This window comes from Eptatretus burgeri, unplaced genomic scaffold (genome assembly GCF_056783735.1).
Source record: "Eptatretus burgeri isolate ZD-2024b unplaced genomic scaffold, Ebu_testis_v1 Ebu_testis_scaffold_166, whole genome shotgun sequence".
In the NCBI taxonomy this organism is placed as follows: Eukaryota; Metazoa; Chordata; class Myxini; order Myxiniformes; family Myxinidae; genus Eptatretus; species Eptatretus burgeri.
The window spans coordinates 1-17,778 of NW_028222116.1; the positions used below are offsets into that span (position 1 = coordinate 1).

General features: G+C 44.6%; 1 protein-coding gene across 3 annotated transcripts; it reads left to right on the forward strand.

Moving 5' to 3' along the window:
- Positions 1-9,737: 9,737 nt before the first annotated feature.
- Positions 9,738-17,454, forward strand: LOC147007443 (uncharacterized). Of its 3 annotated transcripts, none has more exons than XR_015054182.1 (5): positions 9,738-10,462; positions 15,983-16,039; positions 16,142-16,208; positions 16,502-16,659; positions 16,904-17,454. XR_015054182.1 is itself a non-coding variant. In XM_085867148.1 (5 exons), exons 1-5 carry the CDS (start codon positions 10,438-10,440, stop codon positions 16,905-16,907), a joined length of 321 nt encoding a protein of 106 aa, XP_085723274.1. In that variant the 5' UTR covers positions 9,738-10,437; the 3' UTR covers positions 16,908-17,454. The 3 variants fall into 3 exon arrangements, 1 of the variants encoding a protein (XP_085723274.1); XM_085867148.1 differs by having other exon boundaries at positions 16,894-17,454; XR_015054181.1 differs by having other exon boundaries at positions 16,145-16,208; positions 16,502-17,454.
- Positions 17,455-17,778: the final 324 nt, after the last annotated feature.

The window sequence follows — 17,778 nt, forward strand, 5'->3', positions numbered from 1 at the left end:
CCTTTTAGTAGTCTCTGGAGACTGGCCGTGACGTCACAGGACAGGGCTGCGGATGGCTCCGCCCCGTGATCATGATTGGCGGAAGGCGACGGCGGTGGGCCAATAAAACGGCTCGATTGGAAGTGACGAGGACGGGAGGATAAAAAGGTTCTGTTCGGGGTCGAAAAGGAAAAGGAAAAGGAAAAGGAAAAGGAAAAGGAAGAGGAAGAGGAAGAAGATCGGGACAAAAAGATCGTGTTTTTTTGGTGTGGAGGCTGTTGCGCGGGAAGCGTACTTGTTGTTGTGCTGATTCGATCGTGTTCTTCATCGTGTCTTGGACCCTTGCTGAGCCTCGTGCCTCACCTTGGTTGGCTCTGGGGTTCTGCTGACTCTGAGTACGGGGTCGAACGGCGGGCGGACCTGCCTCCCTCTCCTGCTCGCAATTTGGCGCCAGAACTGGTTCCCTGGCGGCTGTGAGCGGACTTGGGCCAAGACCAGGAGGTCGACAGCACCACGGTTTCTCCTGCCCCCCTGACGAGAGCAAGGCCAGCTCGTCCGACGCCGATCCAGGGACTGTTGCGTCCACACCCCGGTCCAGCCTGACCACCAGAAATAGCTACGTTTTGTGTGTGTGTGTGTGTGTGTGTGTGTGTGTGTGTGTGTGTGTGTGTGTGTGTGTGTGTGTGTGTGTGTGTGTGTGTGTGTGTGTGTGTGTGTGTGTGTGTGTGTGTGTGTGTGTGTGTGTACTTGGCGCCTTAGAGGGTTTGAGATCTGTATATTCATTGGAATTGTCTGTGTTTTCCCCACGCCCGATCCCACACCATCCCGTCAAATCGCCCCGGATCCCTCTTCTTGCCGAGTCTTGTTATTTCTGGTTAATAATAAAAACAAATAAACATCATCGTTATTATAAATAAACATCATCAACTCAGTGAAAAGTGACTCGTGCCACCTTCCTCGTCCCGTTTGCGATTGAGCGATTAGAACCGCCATGTTTGGGTTATAAATAAATAAACCGCCTCCATCGTTTCGGCTCATTCTACATTGGCGGGACTGCTCAAGTCCCGCGGACGTCACAATATTTTAATATGTGTAATAAGCTTTCATTTGACACCAATTTTGTGATTTTATGTTTACATTTGACAGAGATATTGACATTTTGCCGATCTTTGTGAGATTCGTCTATTTTTGATTGCTTAGCTTAATCAAGCATCGTGAAAATGAGTTATTTTTCTGGGAACATCCTTTTTCTGATACTTGGGATATATATGAACACTGTGGTATTAGTGAAAAATTGTCACGGGGGGGTGGGGGTAGGGGGTGGGGGGTGCAAAGTAGGTCCCACTGGCCCGCGGCCTATCATGGGTTGTTCCGTCGAACACCGATCGAAGTTTGAGTTGAAGTTCAATTCACCAAGTGATTGGTGACAGTAAACACCACGTGATAGAAAAGGGAACATCATGTGAACACACAGATTTACATCCATGGAGCCGATTTTACTTTTTATAACATCACAAGTAAATTCATCATCTTGAAACGTCGATAATGTAACATTGTTAATATAATTTATTTATTTAAATTTCCCCAAAACAAGGCTGAAAACTCCTCCAGGTGTTTGGCTTGTTCAGGTGAAATCCCAAGGATGTGATGAGGAATAAGAGAGTTTATCTTTGTTTGGAAACTTGATCAAAATGTTGGTTTACACAGAGAAACAGTGTATTTCGATCTCTGATTCCGACACTGATTCCACCATCATCAGCAACTCTGAAGGTTCTCGATGTGTTGAAACTGATCAGTGGGATTTGGAATAAACTATTGAGAGATAAAATTAGTGATGGAAACGATTTGGGGCGATTGTGGAGCCGAATCGTTTCGATCCTGATGTGAGTGAATGAGACGAAGATGGAGACGATGGAGGTGTTGGTGAGGATGGAAACACCGGCCGGTCACATGTTCACTCCACATTGATGGGTTTTGTTTTTCAGTTGAGGGTTTAGAAGGGATTTTGTATCCATTGTTAAATCAGTTTAATGTGTTACGACAGCGGAAACGCGACATGGACACGGCACAGGCACGGACACAGCACGGCACGGCAAGGACACTGCACAGGCACGGACGCTGCATGGACTCCATTGACAAAATGGCTGACGACTGCTTTGTCCCTCCTTCACAGGCTGACCAGGTGTCCTGTACATCCCGTTTTACAGGATCATCCCGTTTTAAACTTTCTTGTGACAGCATTTGTGTTTGAGGTCGTGCCGAGTCATGTCCTGCTGTCGTATCGGTGTCCGTGCTGTGTCGATGTCCCACCCCATTGGAGGGGGTGGGGCGGGGGGATGTAGGATGTGGTGGGTATTTTGGGGTTGATAGTTGGTGGGCGATTGTAAGGGGATGGTGGAGAGAAGGGGGGTGTTTGGGGTGTTGGGAGGTAGAGTGGGGGCGATGGTTGATGGAGGGTTGTGGGGGATGTTGTAGGGGAGTGATCATCTGTGTACATGTGCTGGTAGCTGGGTGGAGATGGTGTTCGGGTTTTGAGCGATGGCTGTTTCTTCCGCCTTATCGTGGAGATGGCGTCCTCTCTCATTTGTGGTGGATAACCAGAACGTTTCGCCATCTCTGTTGATTCATAACAGTTCTCTTTACCCTTTTCTGACCACAAAAGTGAACATTTTGAGGCCCGATCCACACTTGGGTATTTCGGACAAACCTCTTCCAATTTCTGGCAAACCTTGGGTGTTTCCACCATTGGTGGAGCATGAAACTATCTCGGTTTGTATTCCGTACTGTGCAAGCACCAAGGACTCATCGACTCGGCATTTTTGTGAAAAATATAATTTATTCGACGTTTGAGTGAAATCGTACCACGATGAAACCCGTATTCAATGTGAAACGGATCTCGCGGTGTACTTCCATGTGTGACGTCACGGCTCAGTTTGAAGATGGATAAAATTTCGACTTTTATTGCAAAAGTACCTTCTTTATTAATCATAAATCGGAAAAAGACACATCATATCTATTTTGTGGATTATCAAAGGATAGATAAGAGAGGCAAGGCGTTCTGAGCGTTAAAAAGCAATGTGAACGAGGGAAAGGGGGCGTGGCTACAGTCCATTGTGACGTCACAATGAGAATTCCAACAATAGGGAACTCTAATACAGAGCGGTGTGTTAAATCTTCAGTTCGTGGATAGCCGTGCACCAGCCATGTTGTTTCCCATCGCGCTGTTCGTGCTCACCATCCTCGGAAGTGAAGCGTCCCGTCCATCACAACAGGTAAGGGGGGATTGTGAGAAATAACAACATATTGTACTCGGGGAAGGTACACAACACCATGGGAGTCCCTTTCTTTGTAGTTTTGGAAATGATGCCTGCACGGAGGATTTAAAATGGGGGTTGGTGTGTGAGTGAGGGGTGTGTGTGAGGGTGTACGTGTGTGTGTTTGTGTGTGTGTTCAAAAGCATAGCATATTCTCTCTGCTGATTCTCCCACTCCCACCCCCCCGCCCCCCCCCCTCTGTGGTGGCTATCTTCATATGTGTCTGGCCAACGGTTATGTACGTGCATAATTTATGCTCCACAGCACGTGTGCTTTCCCTTCCCCTCATCTCACCCTGCCTTCCCTTCCCCTCACCCCTCCTCTCCCTCCCTCCTTGCTCCCCCTCCCCCCCCCCCTCTCCCCCTATTTTTGGTCCTCCTCATTGTATTCCCATCAGCGAAGGGACAGGTAGTATTTTCCAATGGAATCCCTTGTATAATCTTCCTTGTCTGCCCTTAAAATCGTTGTTGCGACTCCTTTTGTAACGTTAAAATCGTCGTTGCGACTATTGTTGCGGTTCTCGGAACCGTGCGCATACAACATGCAGGTGTCCCAAGTCAGTTATGCCGTGATGATGTGTTGAGGAACAAGAGAGTTTATCTTTGGTAAGAAACTGCAGGTTAACTTTCCCCCCACCAAGCAAACTTGGAATTTGTCCCTTCAGAGCAAGTGTTCCTTCCTGGTCGTGTCGATGGAGGAATAGTCACAGCATTACTTCCCAAATTCCCAAATTATTTCCCAAATCCTTGTGCAAACATCGTACAAATGATAAACTCTCGAACATTCCCCAAGCCATTGTGTTTGTATTCTAAAAAAATTCAAGATCATGTTGTTGCTTTGTCATGAACTTTTGGCACTTGTAAAATAATTGTAAAAACATTTAGTTCAATTTAAAATGAAATAAACATTCCTCCTACCCCCGCCCTTGTCTATCTCCATAGGTTATCGAGAATAATGCTGCTGAGGATGGAGGGATGTCTGTGGTTCGTGACGTCACGTTTGTCACAATTTCCTTCCTTTTGTTTTATGTTTTAATCACATTTGATCCATCACGTTGGTTCAACAAGAGGGGGAGCCCCAAAAGAAAGCTCTGCATTCACTGGTAAAGAACACAAGTGACTTATTCATCAATATTTATCAAGTCTTCATCCACGAGGGAACAAGATCACTCTGATATTTGAAGATGCTATGTTGTGTACGATGTTATGTTGGATTATAAGGACTTGAATGTTTTTTGCTCAATATGGAATATGTTGTTTTATTACTGGAGATGACAAGGTGTCCAAAATCCATTGGTGACATTGTTTTTCATCCAATATTTTGGGGCCATCTTGGATTTCAAAATGGCCACCATGTTCCACCAAATTTCATTATCACTTGGGCTGTGAATATCATATGAAGTCTGTTTTGGTGGCAATACCCATATTTATCATGCCAAGAAGTTAAAAACACACTTTTAATTTTCTTGATGTTATGTATGGTGACCATCTTGGATTTCAAAATGGCTGTGATGAACAAACCCACTTTTGCTGTATTAATCAAAGTAAAATTTGGTGTAAAAACCTCATTGGTCATTTACAGGTGGGGTATAACTTTGGTTAGCCTTCACTTTGGAAAACCGTTTGTAATTATAGTTGTGTATTCAGTAACCTGTGTGTCAAAAAACCTGGGAAAGTTTCAGAAAGTCTATCTTGGAATTCATGAAAAATCTGCACTTCTGCAGTCCAGCAATGTCGATACACTGCCCCTCATCAACGTGGTCTTGAAGAACACTGAAGAACTCGGTCTGTGGCAATAAATACAACACTCACTGGACGCTGGATGATTGGTTCCCTGTTTTCAATTGATTTGGCTTTACAACATGGACGCTGAATGTACTTTTCCCAGTTTTTGTGAAGCGGGACGTGTGGTGGTTCAAAATGTCACGAGACTGTCAATCCCCAGAAGACAGCACGTCCGCAAGCCTAACTTTCCAGGCATCATATCAACTGCTGTTCACAATTTCTTGGATTGTTTTCTCCCATGTTACCAGGAATTGGCCCTTCTGGAGTTTTTCATGTACTTTTGAGTTTTCCTCACCTTTGGTTGGTTGACAAAATACACATTTTAATTTGACAAACACTGTACTGCTCAAACGAGTCTGCTTTATAGATTCTGAAGCAATGGGTTGTCCTCTTTGTCAGAAAAGTTGTGTCTTATGAAGCAACAGCAAGTTTGCTCCTTCTTCTTTCATCTCTATCCAGGTGACTCGGTTTTTTTTATGTCAATCTCTGTGTCAAGTAGCTTTCTTAGCTTGAAGCTGGTTTGCTGTAATTCCAGCAGCCTTTGTCCAACTCACACAAATTCTGGATTGTAATAATCTGCCTCTTTCTGGACACACTTTAGAAAAGTTTCAAATGCTGATTCCTTGAAGGTTCTGCATTGAGTATGAACAAGCTTTTCACAAGGACCTCTCTGGCAATGCAAGCAGAGTTTAAAATATGTTGTTGGTTTGGTGAACGGGAGCTCTTTGGGAGATCCCATCATCTCTTTGGGAGATGCCATCATCTCATGAAACATGAGAAGTTGATGATTATTCAAGTGAAAGAACAATGAGATTTTTGTTTTTGTAATAACAATCTGGCTGAAATAATGAAGGATAACCAGACATGGATAGATTCCGCATGATGATTTCCTTTCTATTCAGATTGATTTTATTATTAAATGTGTTTACAGTACATTTCCCAATTCACCAAATGGTCGTTCCTTATTGTCCTCCATATTTTGTTAAATGTTAACAAACAGTTTCCTCAAAGCTCTTTATATTTACTGAGTGACAGTTTTTCTTGCAGCTCTTTCTATGATAATTTGATCCACGGTGAATATTCTAAAAAGTCCATTTTCTGTGATCTTCGTCTATGATGTACAAGTGAAGTAATTGAATTTTTTTTATATCCAGTACCTGATGATATTGTAACGGTTCTCGGAACCGTACGCATACAACATACAGGTGTCCCAAATCAGTTATGCCGTTAAGTATATGTGTCGACAGAATCCCTCCTTGTGTGTAGTGGGATTGAAGGGGTGCGCTGCGATGTTTTTTCAGTTGGGGTAATAAATCTTTATATCCCATCCTCCATTGCGATCCATGGTACCCGAGTGCTTGCAGCCTTCGGTTCGCTGGCAACAACGTACCGCGATCCACCTGTTGTCCCTGGAGCCTCGTTTTTCCGAGACAGATTCTTCGCTGTCGCACGCAGTTCATAGTCGGCTTCGCCAAATGCTCCAACTCTTTCTTGACGAGTCCACACGCGTGGAGTGGGCGGGCCTCGCCGGTGCCTGGCTGATGCCCTGCCCAGAAAGGGCGGACCCATGGGAGCCCCGTCCAATCAGGGCGGACAGTGACGTCAGTTTTGACCAAGGCCCCGCTGAAGGAGGTCTATAAACCAGAACATCATCCTCAGTTTTGAGTTCTTTGCGGGTCGTTCGTAGAGTTCTTTGGGGGTCGTTCGTTCTGTGCTTGGAGGCTGGAGTTGGTTGGAAAACGAAGCGGTTCCCGTTGCTTGGCTCCGCTCACGTCTCGCCCCGACGGCCCGACTCTTGGTCCCGGCCCACTCGAGCTCCTCCATGGACCCGAACTCCAGACGGGCGGCTGTGGACCTGACTTCACGACTGTTGGCAGGTGCTGCACCATGGAGCATTCCTTTCCCCGAGATTCAGGTACTCGAAAGAACTGCGACTTCAGCCCACCTCCCGCTTTGGCTGCAAAAGGCCTTTCCCCTCAACTGGTATTATTTTGTCTGAGTGTGTGGCACCAGTCTAATAAGTAGAAACTGTATTCGTGTTTTCGGTCATTGTAAATCTTGCCTGTATAATTACCGTGTAAGTCTGTTCTGTGTCTGCTTTGTAAGTTGCTGTAAATTGTTGCACTACATCTTCTTTCTTTCCCCTGCATTACACCCCAATAAACCTTTTTCTGTGCCACGTAAATTTCCTCGTTTTTATTATAAATAATTTATTGCAGAAATGTTCCCAGTTCGTTTTCGTCTTTTCCTTCATTGGGCCAGCATGGTTCGGGTCTGAGTTTTAGTCGGGTCTTTGTTCCCATTAAGCTGTTCATCCGAGCCGGCACGACTTTGGCAGTTCCGCTCGACTGCACCCAAACCGGAGTTGGTAGTCGGTCGTTGGAACTCTACCGCAGTCGGTCGAGTGACCCGGTTCGAGCAAGATGTGCCGAGGGCGTGGTTACCCTGTAGACGACACCGCGTGGTTAATTAGGTAAATTGGTTCCAGAGAAATAGAACCTACGCTACGCGGTGGAGGTATTGGCGTCCACGGTTGGTTAAGCGACCTGCCGCCTCACGGAGTTATCCGTGAGCGACGGCCTCCAATTCCGGAGAGTCCGGTGGGAATTGACGTAACTCCCCACACCTTGCGGACATTCTTGCCACGAGTCCCCGGCCCGCAACAATATGAATGATGTCCCACGCATGTTGCACAAGTTTATTGTGAATATTAACTAAAACTCACCTCCTTCGTGTTGATTTCCAAGGAATAGTTTGTTGGTCAATGTCGAAGTTGTGGGACAAAGTACTTCTGAAATGGATATTTTATAATCCAAATGGCCGCCAAATGACGCCATTAAAAAATGCTGCCAATGGAATTCCAGCGAAGTCAGACATAATTTCCAAAAAAAGTCACAATTTCCTTCTTTCGCAAAACAAATGTTTAAGTTCATAACATCCTCCACCATTACATGAAATTCTTCAAATAATCAAGTGTGATTCATCGTTCCACATCGTTCCGAAGGACATTGTTTAAGTTACATCTGTATGTTCCATATTCCGTATCCTCCAGAACTGTAACACTCGTGGAACATGTTTGTTTATGTTTTACAAAACCATGTGTTCCATACTTTTCATGTGATGTAATACTTCATTTTACCTTGAACTGATAATGTTTTTTTGTTTTGTTGCAGTTTACGATGTCGATGTAAAGTGAAAAGAAAAAATGAATCAAAAGACGATCCACCATTGGTAATGATGGTTCTGGAAACCGAACACCTTGAAATTCAGAAAGGAGAGGGAAAGGAGGTTCTGGAAATTCCTGAAAAAATGGAGTTCATAGCAAAACAGAACATTGTAGACAAAGCAGAAAAGGAAGAGGAATATGAAAAAGAGAAACAAAAGGTTTTACGAGGAGAGGAAGAAAAGCTTCAGGAATATGAGGCTCAGTTGGTCGAAACCGAAAGAAATCTCTTACAAAGAGAGAAGTTTGTGCAGCAAATGGAACATGAGTTGATGGAAAAGGATGTGCAACGGAAATTGGAAAAAGAATTATGGATAAAGGAGGAAGAGGATCGGAAGAGAGGAGAGGAGGAACAGCAGAGGCAGAAAAATGAAGAAGAGCAGAGAAAAATGAATGAACAGGAGAGGAAAAATGAAGAAAGGCTCAGGATGAGAAAGAGAGAAGAATCCACACGAGCTAAAGAGCGATTCCAAGTCCGAATGTGGGAAAAACGCAAAAATAAAGAACTTGATCAGAAAATGCTGTTTGTAGAACACAGAATGTTCGAGATTGATAACTGGAAGAAACGAGTGCAGCAGCGGGAGCGATACCTGCAGATCAGTCAAGAACAGGAGATGGAGCGACAAGGTGTGATTAAAGTATTCATGAATGGGAAAGATGAGGAGATAAAGAAACGGCAGCTTCGTATGCACCAACAAGGAGAGGAGTTTAAAGATGGAGAGTACCGGCTGCTTAAATTAGACGAAGAGACTCGTGTTAGAGAGAGAGAGCACCGGGAAGAACAAAAACAACGTGAAATTAGATGGAAACTGAAAGAGTTCATGTTAATGGTACGAGAACGAGAGATGAGGGATAGGAAAAATAACGTGGAGTTAAGGGAGAAGGGGGTCTTGGAAAGAGAGAACAAAGTACAAAATGCAGGAAAGCTTGATGAGAAAAACGAGGAAGAAGTGCTTGGAAGGAATGATGGGCTGGAGCAGCAACAGCAGCAACAGGACAATGTTGATTTGCTGCCGACGACTGAACCGAAGCCTCAGAATGATGACGGGCTGGAGAAACGACAACTTTACAGTGTTGCCCTCCAACAACAACCGAAGCCTCGGTGTGCAGACCGGTTACATCATCAGAAACAGCACGATGTTCATCGACGGCCGCCCAAACGGGAGACCCACCATTCTTTTCAGTCTGAGTTTCTCAAGGATGAACGAGCGGAAATTGAAAGGCGCAAATACAACCTCGTGTTCCGTGGAGTGAAGGAGGGAAAAGGTGAACATGACAAGGAGGCTGTGGCAAAATTAATAAAAGCCATGAACCTGGAGATCGAGCCTGAACAGACTTTCCGCATCGGACGCTATGTTGAGAACAGGTTCAGACCCATGAAAGTTGTTTTCAGATGCGAGTCTGATCGGAATCAGGTTCTTACGAACAATAAAAGATACGGAATTTGAAGGATCCCTCTCTCTGGACAAGAAACATTTTCATCACTCCAGATTACACTCAGCTTCAAAGAGAAACACTCGAGATGCTGTTGAGTGATCTTGATAAAAAGAGAGAAAGTGATCCAAACGGGCGATACACCATTAAAGGAGACAAAGTCGTCCTCCTCAAGAAGCCCAAGGGTGAACCTCATTTCCGTAAATGATGACCATCCCTCCTCATCTCCGTAGATCATGACCATCCCTCCTCATCTCCGTAGATCATGACCATCCCTCCTCATCTCCGTGGATCATGACCATTCCTTCTCATCTCTGTAGATCATGACCATCCCTCCTCATCTCCCATCTCACATCATACAGTCTCCTCATGCTGCACACTTTAAAAGAAAGACAGAGTATATTCTGTTGAAAACAATTTCCTTCAACGCACGGTCTCTTCCAAATACCTGAGATCACATCGGAGCCGAAACCGAAACCTTTTTTGAAAGTACAGACAAGGAAAGGATTTCATTCCTGATGGATATTTTACATTTAATAAGAACAAGAACCTGAACTTTGAAAGTAAAGGCACCAAAGCTGCAGAAAACCATGGTGGGGTCTTATTGTTGAGGAAAAGGAATTCATCACCGACTTCCATTGTTCATTGGCTGCCTCCTGAACGGAAACCTCACCGTGATGACGGCCAGCAACAACACGAAGCCATGTGCCATGCAAGACCTTCAACAGGTGAGAACTTTTCATTACCTTTTTACAGGTTGGGTAAACTCACCGGGTGCAAACACAACCAACCACAAGATCAAAAACACAACCAACCACAAGATCAAAAGCACAACCAACCCCAAGATTGATGAAGAAGAATATCCTTCATTGTGAAGATAATTGCAATTATACTTTCGTGGTAAGGCAACTTATTGGCATGGTCATCCCCATGCAGAATATAAAACAAGAACTTTAACTCCCTTCGATTGGATGAGATCACCTGATTCACCTTTTTTGGCCAGGAGCAAGACCCAGGGGCAAAAGGTCTTTCTCAACCCACACCACATACAATGTTTGTTTGCATATTCTGTGACACCAACCTCTCTGGAGCATTTCTACAGTGGGTGTCACTTCGAATTGTGGTACACGTTCTTTTTTCTTCAGGCCATTTTGTATAGTGGGGGTCAAATCAGGTTTTCACACCAATATTAGAACAAGGTTGAGAGGTGGGTTGATTTAAACGACTGTATTTTCCAAATTATTCGCTCAAATTTGACATGATATACATGGATGGAATGAGAATGGATTATACTACATGTAGATTCGAGTTGCTGTTGGTGGGGTAATATTCAGAATGTGTACATGGAATCCAAATAATGTGGAGAGAAGCATTCTCAGTTATTCTCATATGAAAATTTGACACCAAAGTATCAAAATATCTGTTGCACAAATACACAATATACCAACGACCACTGTGTCATTGACGAGGAATTCTGTTGTGGCTGAATGTCCCCTCCGAGAAGCAAGCCACTTGATGAACTCACTCCACCTTAAACGGAACATTGCTTCCATGACAAGTTTGTGAGCCCTCACCCCGCGGTTGTATGATTTGCCTTGAAGAAGAGAAGTTGTCCTGCTGTTACCATCGACCTCAGATTCAATCAGAAGATCTTCAGTGCCTGAGTTATCATACTTTTTGCCCAGAAGAGTTAGAAAGTTCAGGGCAATATGGAATCCTCCCATGCGGATGATGGAATTTGAGAACTCATCTGGCACTCTCCACTGGATCTCTTTTGCCTTGACGTCGATGACGAGGTGAAATGTGAGCACGACAGTCTTCTGCCCTTGGCTTGCCATCATCTGTTGTGTGGTTTTCATCACTGTATAGATTGTGCTATACTCAGTGGGAGAGCCTTCAATCATTGGACAATATCCAACAACAGTGTGACTTGAAGTAGCACAGGACACCATTGCATGGAAGCCACTCCAGCCAGATACTTTCTGTTCGCAAGGTCAACTCGATGATTCGACAGGATGCTGATATCAAATAGTTTGGTGGGGCAAAGCCGACACAATGCGCAAGCCAGATCGACTACACATGCTGATGTGTGGACAGGTTCTAAGTACTGTAACCAGTTCCCATGTGCCTTATCCACAAAATCTACAACACTTGGCTTTTTGCCGTATGCGCTGAACTGTTGCATAGATTGTAGCATGATTGTGCTGTCGAGAGATCTCTTCCTCTGAGAATGGTCAGCTATCGGCGTGTGATTTGGTAATGGCCCAAATTGCCCCCGTTGATACAGAACCAGAGTTGTGGTATGGGTGGTGTGTTTCCCATCCAGCGTCTCCTCATTAATGTCATTATTGTCACCAGCCATCTGGATGAAGACACCAGAACAGATGTTCGATGGAATGACAACTCCAATTTCTTCTGTTTTAGTCAGAATCTCCTTTGCCAGTCAATCGCCTCTATGTCATTGTAGGACGAACAGTGGCCCATTTGGTTAAGCAATGTTATCAGTTCCTTTGAACCAATTATGAAACAAACTGCCGTGGCGAGACTGGTGTGCTTCAGAGTCTTAAGTCCTGCATGTGACGAGCAATGAAGTAGATCTTGCGCCACCATGATGACCTTCCTCTCATCTGATTGATTCTTGCATTCTGCCGGAAAGTTCCCAGCATTGTCACTATCATCAGCCGAAATTACCCAGCGTAAGGACCAGTATACACTGTCTGGTATAAGTGATTTCACTGTGATGAGACTCAGATCGTCCGTGTTCAAAGGCTTGACAGGAATACCATTGCACTCAGCAATATCCCCTCTGATCAGCATCGCAGTACGATACAGAAGTTTAGTGCGTTCTGTCTGATGCAAAACTTGTTCATCAGCGGAAGAATCTTCGTCTTCATGGGGCTCAAATGTTTTTTTGAAGGCTGCATTCAGAACATCTTGCAGTGATATTTAGCTTGCATACATCAGTTCTGATTGCTCTCTAATTCGGGGCTGGTGGAATACCACCTCATCGCCAAAATGCCTTATCAATCTGTCCTTCAAATGCTGCTTTGTGTATCTGATGGACTTATCTTGGTCAACACCGTGTGTAACTTGAAGACGTTGATATTTTTCGAGAAGATTGTGCAGATCGTCTGCCTTGCCATGCTTCAAATCTGTTTTAAGGTCATCAATTGAGTCCCGGAAAGCGCTGGTGTATTTATCTTCATTTTAGCTGGCCTTAAAAGTGTGATGTTTGATGTTTGACTTCCTGATGTACTTTGAAAAGCATACTGTTACGACTGTGGAAATTCGTAATACACCATAAAGGGTCCTCAGGTGAGATATATCGGTAAGTTCATGTGTAGTCAGCCCAAACCCGTTGTTAAGAGGGAATACATGTGATCCATTCGGGCTGCGATTCTTCAGATAGTCGTTTTTCTTTTGCTGTCGTTAATTTGGTGTTAGAACAACAACGAACATCGCCACAACCAACATCTCAACGATCACGCCATTCAGTACATGACGCCAACAATCACGCCATTCACACCACGACGCCACCTTCCACAATGACGCTACCACATATTCGTCACTCGCCATTCAACGGGCACCGTGCGGTCACGATCTCCGCGGGACGGATGAAAGGAGCGGAGTGGCAGCAGCAACAGGGTGCGAAGGGGCATCTCCCGCCCAAAACTCCCGCTTGAATATCTCCCGCCGGATTTTCCCTCCTGCTTTTCCCGCGTTTTGGCATGGGGGAGGTGCGATTTGAGCCAGAGGTAAAAGGTGAAAAAGGTGGGGGCCTGATTTTGGGGGAATAATTCCCTGGCCCCGAGCCAAAACTGACTTTCCTCGTCCCCGCACGGCGCGGGGAGGGGGAAACGAGAAGGCACGCCCCTTTTGGGAAGCTTCCAGAAGGGAGGTGGAGCCAGAAATGGGGCAGAGCCCCACCCTCCAAAAGGAGAGAGTTTTTGGAGAGTCCTTGCTCTTGGTTGGTTCGGTCAATTGTCGAGAGTTGTGGTGATTGTTCCTGGTCGGAGGTTCGGTTCGTTCGTCCCCGTCGGGCGGACGACACGTGCAGGCGTGATGGACGAGCCCAGTGGACCACGCCGGAGGGACTCGGAGTTACGGTCGCCAAGGGCTGGACGATGCGCCAAGGGAAGTCGCGACTTCCTTTTCTTTTGGGGTTTTGTGTAAATGTCTGTGGGTGGCGCCAGTCTTGAAAAGTAGAACTGTGATAAGTGTTGCCGTGTAAATCATATTCGGTTGTAGATCTGCATGCTTTTATTGTGTTTTCTTGCTTGACTGTAAAATACGTGCCTTCCGTGCTTCCGTCACAAATGTGCTGGTTCAATTGTTCCCCGTTTCGCTGCGTTTTTTCCTTTGTTTGAATCTCCATCTTGCATCACGTAAGGGATTAATAGTGGGTTTAAAACACCCGGTAACTAATCTGAACCGTCAAGGTCGCCGATAACTCCGCTCGGTTATCCCTGTAGTACGGAATGAGCCGCTGAAGCGGTTCGTGTCCGGAGTCGACCTGTGGCATGGTACAACTCCTCAGTACGCTATCCGCGCGGGTGCTTAGGTAAATCGACCATTCGGCGATCGGACTCTATTTCGCGCGGGTCGAATGCGGACTGAGTTGTGGTGAGGTTAAACCCCCACCTGTGACTGGCTCCTGGCGGTAGTTCCCGGAGGGTCAGGACTTAATTGTCCGTTCCGGTGGGCGACGCGGTCGCCATTCGAGTCAAGCGGCCGATCGCACAATACTTTGTGATATTTTGCTTCAGCTGCCACAAGGTCACCGTTTACTCCACGGATTATATGCAACATATCTTCATCGCCTCAAGCTTCAGCAGAAACCTCGATAGATTGACACACTTCAAATGTGCTCGCATTCTGTATTTCTGTCACTTTTTTGTGGGACCTATTCTTGCAGAACATCCATTTTGACCAGTCTACAAGACTAGACTGTGATCTGGACCGTCTCCCGAGCTGATCTGCATCCATCGTATCCGATCCCAAAACTTCAAACGGCGACAGAGATGGTCCTCTTCTCTTCGCAGTATTATCGAGATCGTGTTTGCTCATGCAGGACTTGTAGCAATTTGAATGCCAGAATACATCCATGGTCATTAGTCTCTGTAAATCTGGAAGCAGTCGCTCAATACGCTCATCTTGCCTGCACTGCAGTGCAGAAACGAGCCTCTCCATGGAAGTGCTCTATCCTTTTCGAGGAATATCCTGTGAATCTTCTTGACAGAGTACACATTTGTCAACGTTTGTTCTCTTTCTCTGTTTTCGTGGTGGCAAATCAGGAAGCATGCAAGCACTGCTGGTATCGTCATCCATGTCCCATCAAATCTACGAAATCATACGAGGTTTAATCCCTCACAGACTGCAGTCTGTAGCACAGAAGACAAATTAGTAACAGGTCAAGATGAACGTCCAGGTACGTTTGGAACTGTTCAACTACCTGAAACGAAAAGAATTGTGATTATAACAATCAGCAAAAAGTCATGACTCTTCAAAATGGAACATGTGTAAACCACAGATGATTTAGGATTAGTTCTTTGCCAACGCGGTCGAGCTACGTATATTTAACAGGCAAACTGTCTCAAGATCACAAATAATACATTTTGTACATTCATATTATGAATGTACATGCAATGAAGGCACAAAAATTATGCATTCAACAGACATTCAGCAAACAGAGAAATACAAAACCACAAACACACTTTTTCGATTTGCCAGGTGAATTCTACGACATGTTTGTTACGTTATGGGATTCTACATATGAATTTCGACTAATACTTCACTGACAGTAATTTATATGGATGCACCAATCTCTTCTCTTTATATCCATACATTGTATAATAATTGGAATGAACCAGTTCAAAAGATACAACCGACTAAAGCAACCCACCATGGATCACATTCTCCCATTGATGGGAAAAAACTTTATTTGACCCCCACCATGCAAATTGGACTGTTGAAAAAATGCTACACCACAATTTGAAGTGATACCCACCCTAAAACTGCTCAGGGTAGGTTGCCCTTGCATAATATGCATTCAGACCTTGTATGTGGTGTGGGTTGAGCAAGACCTTATTTTAAGGCCTATATGGGAAATAGCTCCTTGACTATTTCATCGATTACCTGTTCCATCCATACATTTCCTTCTGTGGCCTTTTCTGAACAAGTTATCAAACTAATGAAGATATCAATGTATTTAATCTTTTATATTTCTGTTGTTTGTTTTTTATCCAAAGACTCCTCAGAAGAGGTGATCCTTCCTGCTCACTTGAAACCATCCCACCGATTGGAACGTAAGTTGCCAAGATTCTTGTCTTGCATCACAAATTATTCCAAACTTTGTCTAAACTTCATGTTCTTCACCTGCATCATGTCCCATTTTGTCTGTGCCTCAGAAGTGTTGAGGACAAACAAATATTTTGCTGAACTCGAATCCAGAGAAGCAGCAAACAAATCTTCCAGGTGGGAGCAGTCTGGCGTGAGTGCAAATGTATCCCTATCAAAATCATGGCGAACACCTGGATGATCATTAAAATTAATTGTTTGAAAAATCCAGTGGGAGTTTGTGATGAAGAAAATAAAGATGTGAAATTGAAGGTAAAAGAAAGAAGAGAATTTAACTGAGATGCAGAAAACAATTGAAAGGATATAATATTTCCAGGATTGTGTTGGAAGGTATGATAATGATGGAGATGATGATGACAATGCTGTTGAAGGATTTTGACATTCTTTTGTTGATGTGTGTGTGGAGGAAGAAGTTTCAGTGACGGCGACTGGAGAAGATGTGATGTTTGGCAGTGGATCCATGATCACTCCATCGTACAAGCTCCAGGAATGAAAGATGAAACATCAGACTCTTCCAGACGGCTGATCCAAGATTTAAAAACATTAACATCAGTCTCCAGAAGTACAGGTACTTAAACCATCCAGAGACTTTATTTTATCGCATCGTACATGACTTCATCACTGGACGTCGTGTGTGACTTCATCACTGTACGTCGTGTGTGACTTCATCACTGCACGGAGTGTACGTCTTGCGTGACTTCATCACTGTATGCTGTTCATCACTCTTCAACATGTGTCACTTCATTACTGCACAAACACATTTGCACTCCAACATTGTCTGTCACTTTTTTTGTTCTCCGAGCATCCTTCAGCTGAGACCCAGTGTACGAGTTTTACTTTGATGAACCAGTGTACGAGTTGTACCTCGATGAACCAGTGTACGAGTTGTACCTCGATGAACCAGTGTACGAGTTGTACCTCGATGAACCAGTGTACGAGTTGTACCTCGATGAACCAGTGTACGAGTTGTACCTCGATGAACCAGTGTACGAGTTGTACCTCGATGAACCAGTGTACGAGTTGTACCTCGATGAACCAGTGTACGAGTTGTACCTCGATGAACCAGTGTACGAGTTGTACCTCGATGAACCAGTGTACGAGTTGTACCTCGATGAACCAGTGTACGAGTTGTACCTCGAAGACCCAGTGGACGAGTTGTACCTCGAAGACCCAGTGGACGAGTTCTCCCTTTATGACTTTTTTATTGTGAATTTTGTCATTTTTTAATTCCTGTGAATCAAGTTAACCGAAATCTCTTCTCCTTTCAAATCATATAATGTTCAAGTCAAAGGAATGGTGTCGAAAATATTGTTATGAAAATGGCTCCGAGGGGATTACAAATCTTGTAAAAATTTCAAATGTTTGTACATTTGTTTGTTGTTCTTTCATCCACGAACTGAAGCACCCAGAGACCCCGAATTTTGGGTGTACTCACGTGAGAATCTAGGCAAGCTTGTACGTGAACGTATGTTGACCTGAAAGGTCGTTTCGGCTCCTCACCTTCTTTGGGAATGGGGGGGGGGTGTTTTTGTCCGTCACCTAACCCGAGGTACTCCAGCCTGTTTCTCATATTTGGTGGAGATTATGCCAGCCATTTATATGTCACCTGGAACAAAAATTGTCCAGGTGGGGTATAATCATTGTGTGGTGTCCGTTAATCAGGATATATGTAAACACTGGGAACTTC

What these genes read in the sequence shown, in the direction of transcription:
- LOC147007443 (XM_085867148.1), top strand. Translation starts at nt 10,438, where the DNA reads ATGTGCCATGCAAGACCTTCAACAG. An exon ending in CCATGCAAGACCTTCAACAG is followed by an intron (nt 10,463 to 15,982) that starts GTGAGAACTTTT and finishes TTTTATCCAAAG; the next exon opens with ACTCCTCAGAAGAGGTGATC. An exon ending in GCAGCAAACAAATCTTCCAG is followed by an intron (nt 16,209 to 16,501) that starts GTGGGAGCAGTC and finishes GTGTGGAGGAAG; the next exon opens with AAGTTTCAGTGACGGCGACT.